This window comes from Procambarus clarkii, chromosome 51 (genome assembly GCF_040958095.1).
Source record: "Procambarus clarkii isolate CNS0578487 chromosome 51, FALCON_Pclarkii_2.0, whole genome shotgun sequence".
Classification (NCBI taxonomy): domain Eukaryota; kingdom Metazoa; phylum Arthropoda; class Malacostraca; order Decapoda; family Cambaridae; genus Procambarus; species Procambarus clarkii.
In genome coordinates this window covers 4,456,310-4,471,309 of record NC_091200.1, presented here as the reverse complement: position 1 = coordinate 4,471,309, position 15,000 = coordinate 4,456,310, and the positions used below count along the sequence as shown (strand labels likewise).

At 48.5% G+C, this 15,000-nt stretch overlaps 2 protein-coding genes across 3 annotated transcripts in view; one reads left to right on the top strand and one right to left on the bottom strand.

The window, feature by feature from the left end:
• LOC123774590 (max-interacting protein 1) overlaps positions 1–15,000 on the top strand; it is a 739,857-nt gene that overhangs the window by 253,176 nt on the left and 471,681 nt on the right. The window lies entirely within an intron of this gene.
• LOC138351948 (sperm acrosomal protein FSA-ACR.1-like) lies at positions 1,225–1,878 on the bottom strand. Its single transcript, XM_069304117.1, has one exon. It carries the CDS (start codon positions 1,876–1,878, stop codon positions 1,225–1,227), a length of 654 nt encoding a protein of 217 aa, XP_069160218.1.

The window sequence follows — 15,000 nt, the reverse complement described above, 5'->3', positions numbered from 1 at the left end:
CTAATCAGGGGGTACAGGTGTTGTGTTAGTTGACTCTTCAGAGGTTGCATGGCGTTTCACCTTCTTTTTTAAAGATGTCTTCAACGAAACCATTGGAGAAGCCGTTGTTGACTAGGACCTGCCTTATCCTACAGAGTTCTTCATCGACTTGCTTCCATCCTGAGCTGTGGCTGAGAGCACGGTCGACGTAAAAGTGTTGTCAACGCTTACGTCGACCGTACTCTCAGCCACAGCTGTGAGAACTGTAAATAAATGTAATGGATGACACAAGAAAGTAGTTGAATGTATAGGTAACCCAATATATCATTTTATATGTAAATATGAATAAGAAATACACTCACACTCCCTAACAAACATGATTACACTCAACAACCACACACACCATTCCCAACCATGCGGATGTCCCGCACCAACCACACACACCATTCCCAACCATGCGGATGTCCCGCACCAACCACACACACCCACCCCCCAACCATGCGGATGTCCCGCACCAACCACACACACCCACCCCCCAACCACGCGGATCTATCTCCCTCACCAACTAAAACCCACTTGACGCGCTCTCCTCCCCAAACAACTTTATCATGTGGACTGCCACCTGCCTCGCTCCACTTCCTCTCCCCATTCCAGTGACTTGATGGCCTCTCGTATGTCTCCTGGCACGGTACAGCTCCATGGTCCTGCTGGGCACCTCCTCTGTGTGTGTGTGTGTGTGTGTGTGTGTGTGTGTGTGTGTGTGTGTGTGTGTGTGTGTGTGTGTGTGTGTTTACTAGTTGTGTTTTTGCGGGGGTTGAGCTTTGCTCTTTCGGCCCGCCTCTCAACTGTCAATCAACTGTTTACTAACTAACTACTAACTTACTAACTATTTTTTTTTCCCACACCACACACACACACACACCCCAGGAAGCAGCCCGTGACAGCTGACTAACTCCCAGGTACCTATTTACTGCTAGGTAACAGGGGCACTTAGGGTGAAAGAAACTTTGCCCATTTGTTTCTGCCTCGTGCGGGAATCGAACCCGCGCCACAGAATTACGAGTCCTGCGCGCTATCCACCAGGCTACGAGGCCCCCCCCCCTGTGTGTGTGTGTGTGTGTGTGTGTGTGTGTGTGTGTGTGTGTGTGTGTGTGTGTGTGTGTGTGTGTGTGTGTGTGTGTGTGTGTGTGTGTGTGTGTGTGTGCTCATTCCCCCCTCACCATCCTCAGCCTCTCTCCTGTCAGTCTACACTCCACTATACTCATCAGTTTCAGCCTGTTTCCTTTGTATCTTCTCTCCCCTCAGTTTCTCTTCAGTCGGCTGCTCTCCCCTCAGTTCCTCTTCAGTCAGCTGCTCTCCCCTCAGTTCCTCTTCAGTCAGCTGCTCTCCCCTCAGTTCCTCTTCAGTCAGCTGCTCTCCCCTCAGTTCCTCTTCAGTCAGCTGCTCTCCCCTCAGTTCCTCTTCAGTCAGCTGCTCTCCCCTCAGTTCCTCTTCAGTCAGCTGCTCTCCCCTCAGTTCCTCTTCAGTCAGCTGCTCTCCCCTCAGTTCCTCTTCAGTCAGCTGCTCTCCCCTCAGTTCCTCTTCAGTCAGCTGCTCTCCCCTCAGTTCCTCTTCAGTCAGCTGCTCTCCCCTCAGTTCCTCTTCAGTCAGCTGCTCTCCCCTCAGTTCCTCTTCAGTCAGCTGCTCTTCCCTCAACTCCTCTTCAGTCAGCTGCTCTCCCCTCAGTTCCTCTTCAGTCAGCTGCTCTCCCCTCAGTTCCTCTTCAGTCAGCTGCTCTTCCCTCAACTCCTCTTCAGTCAGCTGCCCTCCCCACAGCTCCTGGTGGGCAGTCACCTGAACTTTGCTGCTTGTGAAAACATCTTCCGCTTCCCTCGCGTCTTCTGTTAAAACTTCCTCCATGTAGCGTGGTGGCTCTTCCTTGATAACTGCCGTCTTGCACTAACAAGGAAGACGGGAGCATCTTAAACACTCTCCTTAAACATTCCGCGTCTCTTGTCCTCTACAGACGCTAGCCTGCATTTAGCCATTTAAGTAGTTTACATCTCTTGACAAGCCTTTGAACCTCTCCCCCAACTCTCTCTCTACAGGAACTGTTATCTTTACATATAAATACTAAGTAACTCCTCACTCAAACCACTAAAATGGTCCAATCAATACTGTTATCAGCTCAAACAACCAACCAGTAGTTTTAACACAGCTCAAGCGTTTAATATCCATTAACACATCATTAACTATACGACAACTTGGCTTCTGATTACTTTATTAATCAGGTTGTGCTGATTGCTAATCGTCACTGGTTCTGTCACACTTTCTCCAGTTGTTGAGAAATTATATTTTGTTCTTCAAAAGTTTTCCAACCATTTTTAACACAATAATTACTTATGTATCGCTGTTATTACCATTGGCTGCCATGTAAACATTGGCTGCCATGTAAACACTGGCTGCCATGTAAACATTGGCTGCCATGTAAACATTGGCTGCCATGTAAACATTGGCTGCCATGTAAACACTGGCTGCCATGTAAACACTGGCTGCCATGTAAACATTGGCTGCCATGTAAACATTGGCTGCCATGTAAACATTGGCTGCCATGTAAACACTGGCTGCCATGTAAACATTGGCTGCCATGTAAACATTGGCTGCCATGTAAACATTGGCTGCCATGTAAACACTGGCTGCCATGTAAACATTGGCTGCCATGTAAACATTGGCTGCCATGTAAACATTGGCTGCCATGCAAACATTGGTTGCCATGTAAACATTGGCTGTCATGTAAACATTGGCTGCCATGTAAACATTGGTTGCCATGTAAACATTGGCTGCCATGTAAACACTGGCTGCCATGTAAACATTGGCTGCCATGTAAACATTGGCTGCCATGTAAACATTGGCTGCCATGTAAACATTGGCTGCCATGTAAACATTGGCTGCCATGTAAACATTGGCTACCATGTAAATATCGAATATCTCGAACCCGGCCGTCCTCACCAGCCATCACAACGGTCAAGTTACCCTAACCTAACCTAACCTAACCTAGCCTAACCTAACCTAACCTAACCTAGCCTAGCCTAACCTAACCTAGCCTAACCTAACCTAACCTAACCTAACCTAGCCTAGCCTAGCCTAACCTAACCTAACCTAACCTAGCCTAGCCTAGCCTAGCCTAGCCTAGCCTAACCTAACCTAACCTAACCTAACCTAGCCTAGCCTAGCCTAACCTAACCTAACCTAACCTAGCCTAGCCTAACCTAACCTAACCTAACCTAGCCTAGCCTAGCCTAACCTAGCCTAACCTAACCTAGCCTAGCCTAACCTAACCTAACCTAACCTAACCGATGGAACTGCGCACATAAAAAAAACTTGGTTGAGCTTCTATGATATATAGTACATCATAATTTGTCCGTTGAGGATTTTGAAGTCCACCCTCACAGCTCCTGTACCGGAAGTGTAAACACACGTCGAACCCTCTATGGGTGGAGATTCGCCCTCGCAGGCTAAGAGACGAAGGGTGAATCTATATCGCCCTCATCTGCCAGAATATAGGAGGACCAGTTGGGCTTTACGACAAGCCGGTTGGGACCTGGTCCCAGATTCACAAAGCAGTTACGCAAGTACTTACGAACGTGTACATCTTTCCTCAATCCTTGACGGCTTTGGTTATATTTATTAAACAGTTTACAAGCATGAAAACTTCCCAATCAACTGTTGTTATTGTTATAAACAGCCTCCTGGTGCTTGGGAGCTCATTAACTGTTTAATAATTGTAAACAAAGCCGTCAAAAATTGAGAAAAGATGTACAGGTTCGTAAGTGCTTGGGCAACTGCTTCGTGAATCTGGCCCCTGGTTATACTCCGGTAACTGCATTAAACCGAATCTGAAACATCGAAGTTTGTGACTTATGGACTGGAAGTCGATTTATGCGACGTATTTTAGGAAGATAAGAAATCAATATATCAACCTTGACCACTCAGCATGCCTAATGCACCTAGATCTGTGGCTGTGGGTACAGTGATGAGCGCAGTCCACTCACACACGGGCAGGAGAGACGTTTGGGTACATCGTCCTTGCACATAAGGCATCTGTTCTCCTGGCAGCAAATAGGTATCTAAGTTAAAAAAAAAAAAAAGCAGTAGGCTGCCTCTTAGGGAAGGTCAGTGGCCGGCCTCAGTCAAGCCAAACAGCTATAGGCTTCATGTACCCGACAATGGTAGACTATTGTAGGTGTGGAGGGCCAGGAATGAGGGGGGTGTGGAGGGCCAGGAATGAAGGGGGGAGGGTGTGGAGGGCCAGGAATGAAGGGGGGGTGTGGAGGGCCAGGAATGAAGGGGGGAGGGTGTGGAGGGCCAGGAATGAAGGGGGGAGGGTGTGGAGGGCCAGGAATGAAGGGAGGGTGTGGAGGGCCAGGAATGAAGGGGGGTGTGGAGGGCCAGGAATGAGGGGGTGTGGAGGGCCAGGAATGAGGAGATGGCAGGAGGAGAGGAGTGGGAGGGAGGGAGGCAGCGTTACGTATTCAGCACGCCTCCTGCAGCCTCCTTCCCTCCACTCATACATACATACTCTTCAATGGCGACTTTGAAACTGGGCACTAGAAAGCTGGCACTCTGCAGGTCGCCCTAGGTCGTGTGTCCCTGTAATCTATTCCCCCCCCATCCCCAGAGTGTACCTGAGTGCACCTTAACTTCCCCACCCCAGAGTGAAAATACTCGAATGCACTTTATTCTCCCCCTCCCAGTGAGGGGCCTGTGCTGGACCTGGCTGGTAGGGAGAGTGGCTGGAACATACCTGAGGAGGGTTCTGGAAGTTCTTCTACTCCCCGAGCCCGCAGGCTCGACTTGCGATAACTTGGTCCACCAGGCTGTTGCTTGGAGCGGCCCGCAGGCCCACATATCCACTACAGCCTGGTTGGTCCGGCACTTCTTGCAAGAACTTATCTAAGTGCCCCTTGAATACATCCACCTTTGTTCCAGCAATATTTCTAAGGCTTGCTGGGAGGGTGTTGAGCAGCTGTGGACCTCTGATGTTCAGTGTTCTCTGATTATGTCTATGGCACCCCTGCTCTTCACTGGTTCTATTCTGCATTTCCTTCCGTATCTTTCGTTCCAGTATGTTGTTATTCTACTGGGCAAATTTGGGATCTGTCCTACAAGTATCTTCCACGTATATATTATTTGATATCTTTCTCGTCTCCTTTCCGGAGAGTACATTTTGAGAGCTTTGAGACGGTGCCAATAATTTAGAAGTTTTATAGTTTCTATGCGTGTCGTATATGTTCTCTGTATTCCCTCTAATTCAGAGAGCTCTCCTGCTCTGAAAGGGGAGATGAGTATCGAGCAACACTCAAGACGGGACAGCAACAGTGATTTAAATAGTATTAGCATTGCTTTGGTGTATCTGGATTTGAACGTTTTCATAATCCATCCTATCATATTTCTGGCCGCCGCTATATTTGCACGGTTATGTTCACTAAATGTCAGGTCGTCAGACATCATAATTCCCAGATCTTTTACCTGTTGTGTTCCTTCTATGAGCAGGTCTGACTGTGTCCTGTACTCTGTGTTTCGTTTAAGTTCCTCGTTTCCACCATACCTCAGTACCTGGTACTTGTCACCATTAAACATCATGTTATTTTCAGTTGCCCAATCGAAGACTTATTAATATCTGCCTGCAGTTTTTCAGTGTCTTCTATAGAAAAAACTGTCATACTGATTTTTGTATCATCTGCAAAGGATGACACGAAGCTGTGACTACTATTTTTGTCTATATCCGAGATAAGAATGAGAAATAGCAGCGGTGCCCAGGGGTACAGAGCTTTTGACTGCACTTGGGTTTGATCTTATTTGATTGACCGTCATTCTCTGCATTCTGTCTGACAGAAAGTTGAAAATCCAACTTTACCCGTTATTCCTATTGATCTCCTTTTATAGGTTAACACTCCATGGTCACATTTGTCGAATGCCTTGCAAAGTCTGTGCATACAACATCTGCATTTTTCTTTTATTCTAAGGCGTCTGTGATTTTGTCATAGTGGTTGAGTAACTGTGACAGACAGGATCTTCCTGCTCTAAATCCATGTTGTCCTGGGTTGTTTAGTTCGTAATTTCCATAAAACTAGAAATTTGATTCCTAATCACTCCAAATACTTTCATTATGTGTGATGTTAGTGCACCTGGTCTATAATTTTTTGCTAAGGCTTTACTACCCCCCTTGTGCAGAGGAGCTATATCTGCTGATTAAAGTGCTGCTGGTATCTCCCCTGTATCCAAGCTCTTTCTCCATATTACACTGAGGGCTGGAGCTACTGGTACTTTACAGGTCTAGTGGTAGCTATGAGAGGACTACTGTATGGTCCCTGTGGCTGTGTGAGGGACCTGACTGGTAGTGAGAGTGGCTGTGTGAGGGACCTGGCTGGTAGTGAGAGTGGCTGTGTGAGGGTCCTGGCTGGTAGTGAGAGTGGCTGTGTGAGGGTCCTGGCTGGTAGTGAGAGTGGCCGTGAGAGGGACCTGGCTGGTAGTGAGAGTGGCTGTGTGAGGGACCTGGCTGGTAGTGAGAGTGGCTGTGTGAGGGTCCTGGCTGGTAGTGAGAGTGGCTGTATGAGGGACCTGGCTGGTAGTGAGAGTGGCTGTGTGAGGGACCTGACAGGTAGAGAGAGTGGCCGTGTGAGGGACCTGGCTGGTAGGGAGAGTGGCTATGTGAGGGACCTGGCTGGTAGTGAGAGTGGCTGTGTGAGGGACCTGGCTGGTAGTGAGAGTGGCTGTGTGAGGGACCTGGCTGGTAGTGAGAGTGGCTGTGTGAGGGACCTGGCTGGTAGTGAGAGTGGCTGTGTGAGGGACCTGGCTGGTAGTGAGAGTGGCTATGTGAGGGTCCTGGCTGGTAGTGAGAGTGGCTATGTGAGGGACCTGGCTGGTAGTGAGAGTGGCTGTGTGAGGGACCTGGCTGGTAGTGAGAGTGGCTGTGTGAGGGACCTGGCTGGTAGTGAGAGTGGCTATGTGAGGGACCTGGCTGGTAGTGAGAGTGGCTATGTGAGGGACCTGGCTGGTAGTGAGAGTGGCTGTGTGAGGGACCTGGCTGGTAGTGAGAGTGGCTGTGTGAGGGACCTGGCTGGTAGTGAGAGTGGCTATGTGAGGGACCTGGCTGGTAGTGAGAGTGGCTGTGTGAGGGTCCTGGCTGATAGTGAGAGTGGCTGTGTGAGGGACCTGGCTGGTAGTGAGAGTGGCTGTGTGAGGGACCTGGCTGGTAGTGAGAGTGGCTGTGTGAGGGTCCTGGCTGGTAGGGAGAGTGGCTGTGAGAGGGACCTGACAGGTAGTGAGTGACTGTGTGAGGGACCTGGCCACTCCGCAGCTAAAGCTCCATCAAGCTGGTCTAATGGAGGCATTTAGGTGTCCCCGGCACCCATCTCTCATCATCACCACCCCCACACACGGGTCCTGGTCTCCTCCTCCTCCCAGTTTACCATACAAACAAAACAAAGCCTGACCCCCTAAAGTCAAGCGAGCCTAAACACCCTCATCACTAACAGCCTGAGATGGTATCTAATGGTGGGCAGGCAGTTGACCCCCAGGTCAGCGGGTCCAGGGGCTAGTTGACCCCCAGGTCAGCGGGTCCAGGGGCTAGTTGACCCCCAGGTCAGCGGGTCCAGGGGCTAGTTGACCCCCAGGTCAGCGGGTCCAGGGGCCAGATTCACGAAAGCACTTACGCAAATATTTACGAACGTGTACATCTTTCCTCAATCTTTGACGGCTTTGGTTACATTTATTAAACAGTTTACAAGCATGAAAACGTTCCATTCAACTGTTGTTATTGTTATAAACAGCCTCCTGGTGCTTCGGAGCCCATTAACTGTTTAATAATTGTAAACAAAGCCGCCAAAGATTGAGAAAAGATGTACAGGTTCGTACGTGTTTGCGTAAGTGCTTTCGTGAATCTGGCCCCAGGGCTACAGTGTAGTGGTGCACCATTCCTTCACTCACTCATATATATCACACCTCTCGTGAATCATCTTATAAGCTCTATGATGTATACTTCTCCGTCCCTAAGTCACATCTGCTCAAAGTCTCAGGTCTAAGTCTTTGACAAAGTCAAAGACTATGTCTCATCTGTATTATGAAACGGGTAAAATACACGCCGTTTGTTCTGGAATTTATCTTTCTTGTTCCATGGTGAGTACGGTGAGTACTGCCTCAGTGCGTTGAGTACGGCCTCTGTACGGTGAGTACGGCCTCTGTACGGTGAGTACGGCCTCTGTACGGTGAGTACGGCTTCTGTACGGTGAGTACGGCCTCAGTACGGTGAGTACGGCGAGTACGGCCTCAGTACGGTGAGTACGGCCTCTGTACGGTGAGTACGGCCTCTGTACGGTGAGTACGGCCTCTGTACGGTGAGTACGGTCTCTGTACGGTGAGTACGGCCTCTGTACGCTGAGTACGGCCTCTGTACGGTGAGTACGGCCTCAGTACGGTGAGTACGGCCTCAGTACGGTGAGTACGACCTCAGTACGGTGAGTACGGCCTCAGTACGGTGAGTACGGCCTCTGTACGGTGAGTACGGCCTCTGTACGGTGAGTACGGTCTCTGTACGGTGAGTACGGCCTCAGTACGGTGAGTACGGCCTCAGTACGGTGAGTACGGTCTCTGTACGGTGAGTACGGCTTCTGTACGGTGAGTACGGCCTCAGTACGGTGAGTACGGCCTCTGTACGGTGAGTACGGCCTCTGTACGGTGAGTACGGCCTCTGTACGGTGAGTACGGCCTCTGTACGGTGAGTACGACCTCAGTACGGTGAGTACGGCCTCAGTACAGTGAGGTGGTTTATTTTCTTATCTTGAGATGATTTCGGGGCTTAGCGTCCCCGCGGCCCGGTCCTCGACCAGCCCTCCTTTTTGTTACACACCCCCCAGGAAGCAGCCCGTAGCAGCTGCCTAACTCCCAGATACCTATTTACTGCTAGGTAACACGTGCATCAGGGTGAAAGAAACTCTGCCCATTTGTTTCAGCCTCCTCCGGGGATCGAACCCGGAACCTCAGGATTACGAATCCGAAGCGCTGTCCACTCAGCTGCCAGGCCAGGAGTGCCACGAGCGGGCCACCGGGGGAGCCTCACGTGTGCCTGATCACCTCCACCTGGTGGGTGGGCACCTGGTGGGTGGGCACCTGGTGGGTGGGCACCTGGTGGGTGGGGGCACCTGGTGGATGGGGGCACCTGATGGGTGGGGGCACCTGGTGGGTGAGGCACCTGGTGGGTTGGGGCACCTGGTGGGTGGGCACCTGGTGGGTGGGCACCTGGTGGGTGGGCACCTGGTGGGTGGTGCCCCTGGTGGGTGGGCACCTGGTGGGTGGGCACCTGGTGGGTGGTGCACCTGGTGGGTGGTGCACCTGGTGGGTGGTGCACCTGGTGGGTGGTGCACCTGGTGGGTGGGCACCTGGTGGGTGGGCACCTGGTGGGTGGTGCACCTGGTGGGTGGGCACCTGGTCTGAGAACACCGTCTACTATCCTTGTATATATAATCAATCATAAGCAGTATTTTCATTAATGACTAAAATCAAACAAACTCAGAAACTCATGGCGTGTACATACAGCGAACCGCCTCGTTAACAAGCAAGAGCGCTGTGTGTTGACGCAATAAGCTCCCTTAACCGGACCAACTTTAGCTGCACATGTGGCCAAAGCTCATTAATTAAGCTTCCTGAGCACCTGAGCACATGTGCGCGGGAATACCTAAAGCTGGTAAAATGCTGAGCGAGTTAGGAATATCTTACTAAAAGAAAAAAAAAGAGCCCAGGAAGAGTGCAGCCAAGACAAACTGAAGGACAAGAGCGGTGCGGAGAGCTGAGAGCGGCGCCGCGGACTAGGTCTTCAGGCGCTTATAGTCAATATCTTGCTTATGAATAAGTGCATATGTGACATATTAATTTATTGTGAATATTTGAGTTTACCTTGAAAATCTGAATAGAAAACCACAACCTAACCTAACCTTCTTAGTATGTTAAGATATTACAATTAGTACTGAACCTATACCTATATTGATATTACAGTTTTATAAAAATAGTAAAACAAAACTAAAATATTTAAATAAATTGTAAAGTAACTCAGGATATTGTCAAATTTTGTATAAAATCTCTATTGTTTAATAAAACTGAGAGAAAAAGTTAGTGGCTTAAAAAAATATGGCTTGCAATATTTACTTATTTATAAGCGAAATAGTGACTATAAGCAATAAGTCATATATGTGCTGTCATGTGTGTGAGCAGGTTGCAACGGGACATGAACTGGGAGGGGGGGAAGGTGAAGTAGGAAAAGCCCGCCAAGGAACGCAGATGCCGCCAGCGGAGGAGCCAAGCGTATCTCAAAGAGAACCTCTTCACACAGCAGCCAAGGACTAGCGTCTCACCCTCAAGTCCGCGAGGGAAGACACGAACACACCAGCCAAACCGAACTCGAAGGAGGAACTTCATCTAACACAAAATATCCCCCACACACCCACACGCAAAAAAGGGAAACAGATTGTGGGGTTCGTGTGAAAGGCTGTGTGTAGGTCTTGGGTTCGCTCCCAGGCGCCGGCGAGAAACAATGGGCAGAGTTTCTTTCACCCTATGCCCCTGTTACCTAGCAGTAAAATAGGTACCTGGGTGTTAGTCAGCTGTCACGGGCTGCTTCCTGGGGGTGGAGGCCTGGTCGAGGACCGGGCCGCGGGGACACTAAAGCCCCGAAATCATCTCAAGATAACCTCAAGATAGGGCGGGCGAGACAGCTGCCCGTCTCCCATTGAGCGGCGGGATGACCCTTCCACGTGAATATTCCATCGGCAGGCTTGGCTGGCATACTAAACTGTTGTGGGTTGTATTCACTCCTCAGCCCCCTCTCTACTGCCCCACCTTCCTCCACACTCTCCTTATAATTACCTTTTAGAGAGAACACGCGCGCCGCATGCGCCTCCTGTCCGTCACGTGACCAGTACACGCAGACAACCTGGCGTCTATCAGACCCGCTTCGTCCCGTGTAGTGCTGGACCGTGAAGCGCTGGACCGTGTACCTCTGGACCGTGTACCTCTGGACCGTGTACCTCTGGACCGTGTACCTCTGGACCGTTAACACAACAACAAATACAAACAAAAATAATTACTAAAAATTACTAACCAAAACAGCAATAAACACCGGGAACACATGGAAACAAGGTAATAAACGTGAACAAGGAGAAGCAATAAATGTAGGGAACAGAGGAGAAGGGTAATAAAGCGACAAAAGATAAAGCAATTAACAAGAGTGGGGGGAAGCAATAAACAAGAAAATAAAAAAAGATAGATAAAGGATCAGGTTGATTAGGGACGATACACAGGAAGCTCCCAAGCAAGAATAACAGGAATAGCAAACAAAACAAGAGAGCGAAGCAAGGAAGTAGGTGATAAAGAAGAAGAACAAAGAAAGAACACACTACTAGGAGGAGGCCTGGTCGACGACCGGGCCGCGGGGACACTAAGCCCCGGAAGCACCTCAAGGTAGGTACTAAGCAGAAGACGTGAGACGGCTGGGGTCCAAATTGATGGTCTCGATTGGATTTGATTGGACTGGATGGATTGGAGGCCCTCTACAGATTAGGTCTATACCCACTAACAGCATAAAGTAGGCCTGTGTCGACTGACAAGTTACTAGGCCGATGTTCACTGTCTTAACTCATATAAAATTTAATGTATAAATTAGTGTTATTGGTACAGCTTTGGCACTGTGACTTAAGGATGATTCAGTATCAGTGTTATCTGCCCTTATGCGGACTGTTGTTAACTGTGTGGTACCACTGGGGTACATTGCTGTGTGATACTACTGGGGTACATTATTGTGTGGTACCACTGGGATTCATTATTGTGTGGTACCACTGGGGTACATTATTGTGTGGTACCACTGGGGTACATTATTGTGTGGTACCACTGGGATTCATTATTGTGTGGTACCACTGGGATTCATTATTGTGTGGTACCACTGGGATTCATTATTGTGTGGTACCACTGGGATTCATTATTGTGTGGTACCACTGGGATTCATTATTGTGTGGTACCACTGGGGTACATTATTGTGTGGTACCACTGGGGTACATTATTGTGTGGTACCACTGGGATTCATTATTGTGTGGTACCACTGGGATTCATTATTGTGTGGTACCACTGGGGTACATTATTGTGTGGTACCACTGGGGTACATTATTGTGTGGTACCACTGGGTACATCACTGTGTAGTACCACTGGGGTACATTATTGTGTGGTACCACTGGGTACATTATTGTGTGGTACCACTGGGTACATCACTGTGTAGTACCACTGGGTACATCACTGTGTAGTACCACTGGGGTACATCATTATGTGGTACCACTGGGGTACATTATTGTGTGGTACCACTGGGTACATTATTGTGTGGTACCACTGGGTACATCACTGTGTAGTACCACTGGGTACATCACTGTGTAGTACCACTGGGGTACATCATTATGTGGTACCACTGGGTACATTATTGTGTGGTACCACTGGGTACATTATTGTGTGGTACCACTGGTACATCACTGTGTAGTACCACTGGGTACATCACTGTGTAGTACCACTGGGGTACATCATTATGTGGTACCACTGGGGTACATTATTGTGTGGTACCAATGGGGTACATTAGTGTGTAGTACCACTGGCTACATTACTGTGGTACCACTGGGTACATCACCGTGTTATCTTGAGATGATTTCGGGGCTTAGCGTCCCCCGCGGCCCGGTCCTCGACCAGGCCTCCTTTTTGTTACAAACACCCTTAGGAAGCAGGCCGTAGCAGCTGTCTAACTCCCAGGTACCTATTTACTGCTAGGTCAACAGGCGCATCATGGCGAAAGAAACTTTGTAACCATTTGTCTCCGCCTCTACCGGGGATCGAACCCGGAACCTCAGGACTACGAATCGGAAGCATTGTCCACTCAGCAGCTGTCAGACGCCCCCTGACAACTGAGCTGAAACAAAAGTAGTGGACTTTTAAGTAATGAAACAGCAGTTCAGCAACAAAAGTATACAATTACTTGAGACAAAATGCTGAGGAAGAGTTGAGGAATAACAGAACTTGACTTACTCATAATATTTACATTACATTTTGCCAATTGAAAGTGTTCTTCACCTCACGTGTGGTGAATCACTCACTCACAATGCACTCCTTAACAATTGATGTACCCAGTGGTACCACTGTGGTACCACTGGGTACACATTGTGTGGTATCACTGGGTACATTAGTGTGGTACCACTGGGGTACATCACTGTGTGGTACCACTGGGTACATCACTGTGTGGTACCACTGGGTACATCACTGTGTGGTACCACTGGGGTACATCATTGTGGTACCACTGGGTACATCACTGTGGTACCACTGGGGTACATCACTGTGTGGTACCACTGGGGTACATCATTGTGGTACCACTGGGTACATCACTGTGGTACCACTGGGGTACATCACTGTGTGGTACCACTGGGTACATCACTGTGTGGTACCACTGGGTACATCACTGTGTGGTACCACGGGTACATCATTGTGGTACCACTGGGTACATCACTGTGGTACCACTGGGGTACATCACTGTGTGGTACCACTGGGGTACATCATTGTGGTACCACTGGGGTACATCATTGTGGTACCACTGGGGTACATCATTGTGGTACCACTGGGGTACATCATTGTGGTACCACTGGGGTACATCATTGTGGTACCACTGGGGTACATCATTGTGGTACCACTGGGTACATCACTGTGGTACCACTGGGGTACATCACTGTGTGGTACCACTGGGTACATCACTGTGTGGTACCACTGGGTACATCACTGTGTGGTACCACTGGGGTACATCATTGTGGTACCACTGGGTACATGACTCCTATTATTGTTGTTTTATTATCATTATTATTGAAATTATATGATAATTTTTAAAAATAATTTTGCTATTATTACTAGTATCATCGTTCATAATAGACTGAATGTTTAAGTCTCCCTCTGGCACTATGTTAGGGACACGAAACTGTAAATTAGACTAAAGTTTTACGTTCATATAATATTTAAATATATAAAAGATTAAAGATTAATTATAATCTAGCTGAAGCATCCTTCACAAGTCTTGGTAAAATACACATTTTGATGAGTTGTTACAGGTAAGAAACTTATGTAAGATGTCGAGTGATGCTTGCTTGAGAAGACCTTTGAGAATACCAGCATCTTGCTGTCTCACCTGAGGCGACACCATCTTCAGAACGTTGTAGTTCCCGTTGTTGGGGGCAGGATACCTGTGCTTAGGCTTATCGAAGTCACCTCTAGGTCAACCTTACCCCCCCAGGATGCATCTCACAACAGTTCCCTAACTCACAGGTGTATTTTTATTCGCGTTAACTGACAGGGTGAACATCAGATGTCTAGGAAGCGATTCACTGTGTGAGAGAAGCGAGTGTTCCAGTGAAGGGGCCCGCTAGGTGACTACGGGACATCTGCTGCACTACAAAATACAGCTGTACTTCATGTGATAACTTACCGCAGTTACCCCAGCAAATAAAACAAAGTATGAGCTTCCCACTTTTTATGAATAATTCAAACAAATCTCCATACCGAAATTTCTCCAAATAACAAACTTAATTGAACGTTCGCCATTGTGTCACTCACGTGTCCACGAGTCAGGTGAGGCAACATACCTGCAAGAGGAAAGGGAAATAAATATACATTAATTATATGCAAAATAGTGGCAACTATTATTTGTGAGGGTTTAGGCTTCATGGTTCCTATCGTATGGGATCCCCCCTCCCCGGGCTGACCTCGCCCGAGCTGCTCACGAAATATCAAAATTTCAATATCTATTGAATGAACCATATAGGTTATACACGTTACATTAAGCTTGCCACATCAATGCGCCAGACCATATAGGCTTTCATAAGAGCCTTAACAGCCCAATCACGCCATAATTAACACTGTCTTCCATCTCTCCTTCCACCCCTCCCCTAACCATCACTCTTTCTACATAACTCACTCACTCTC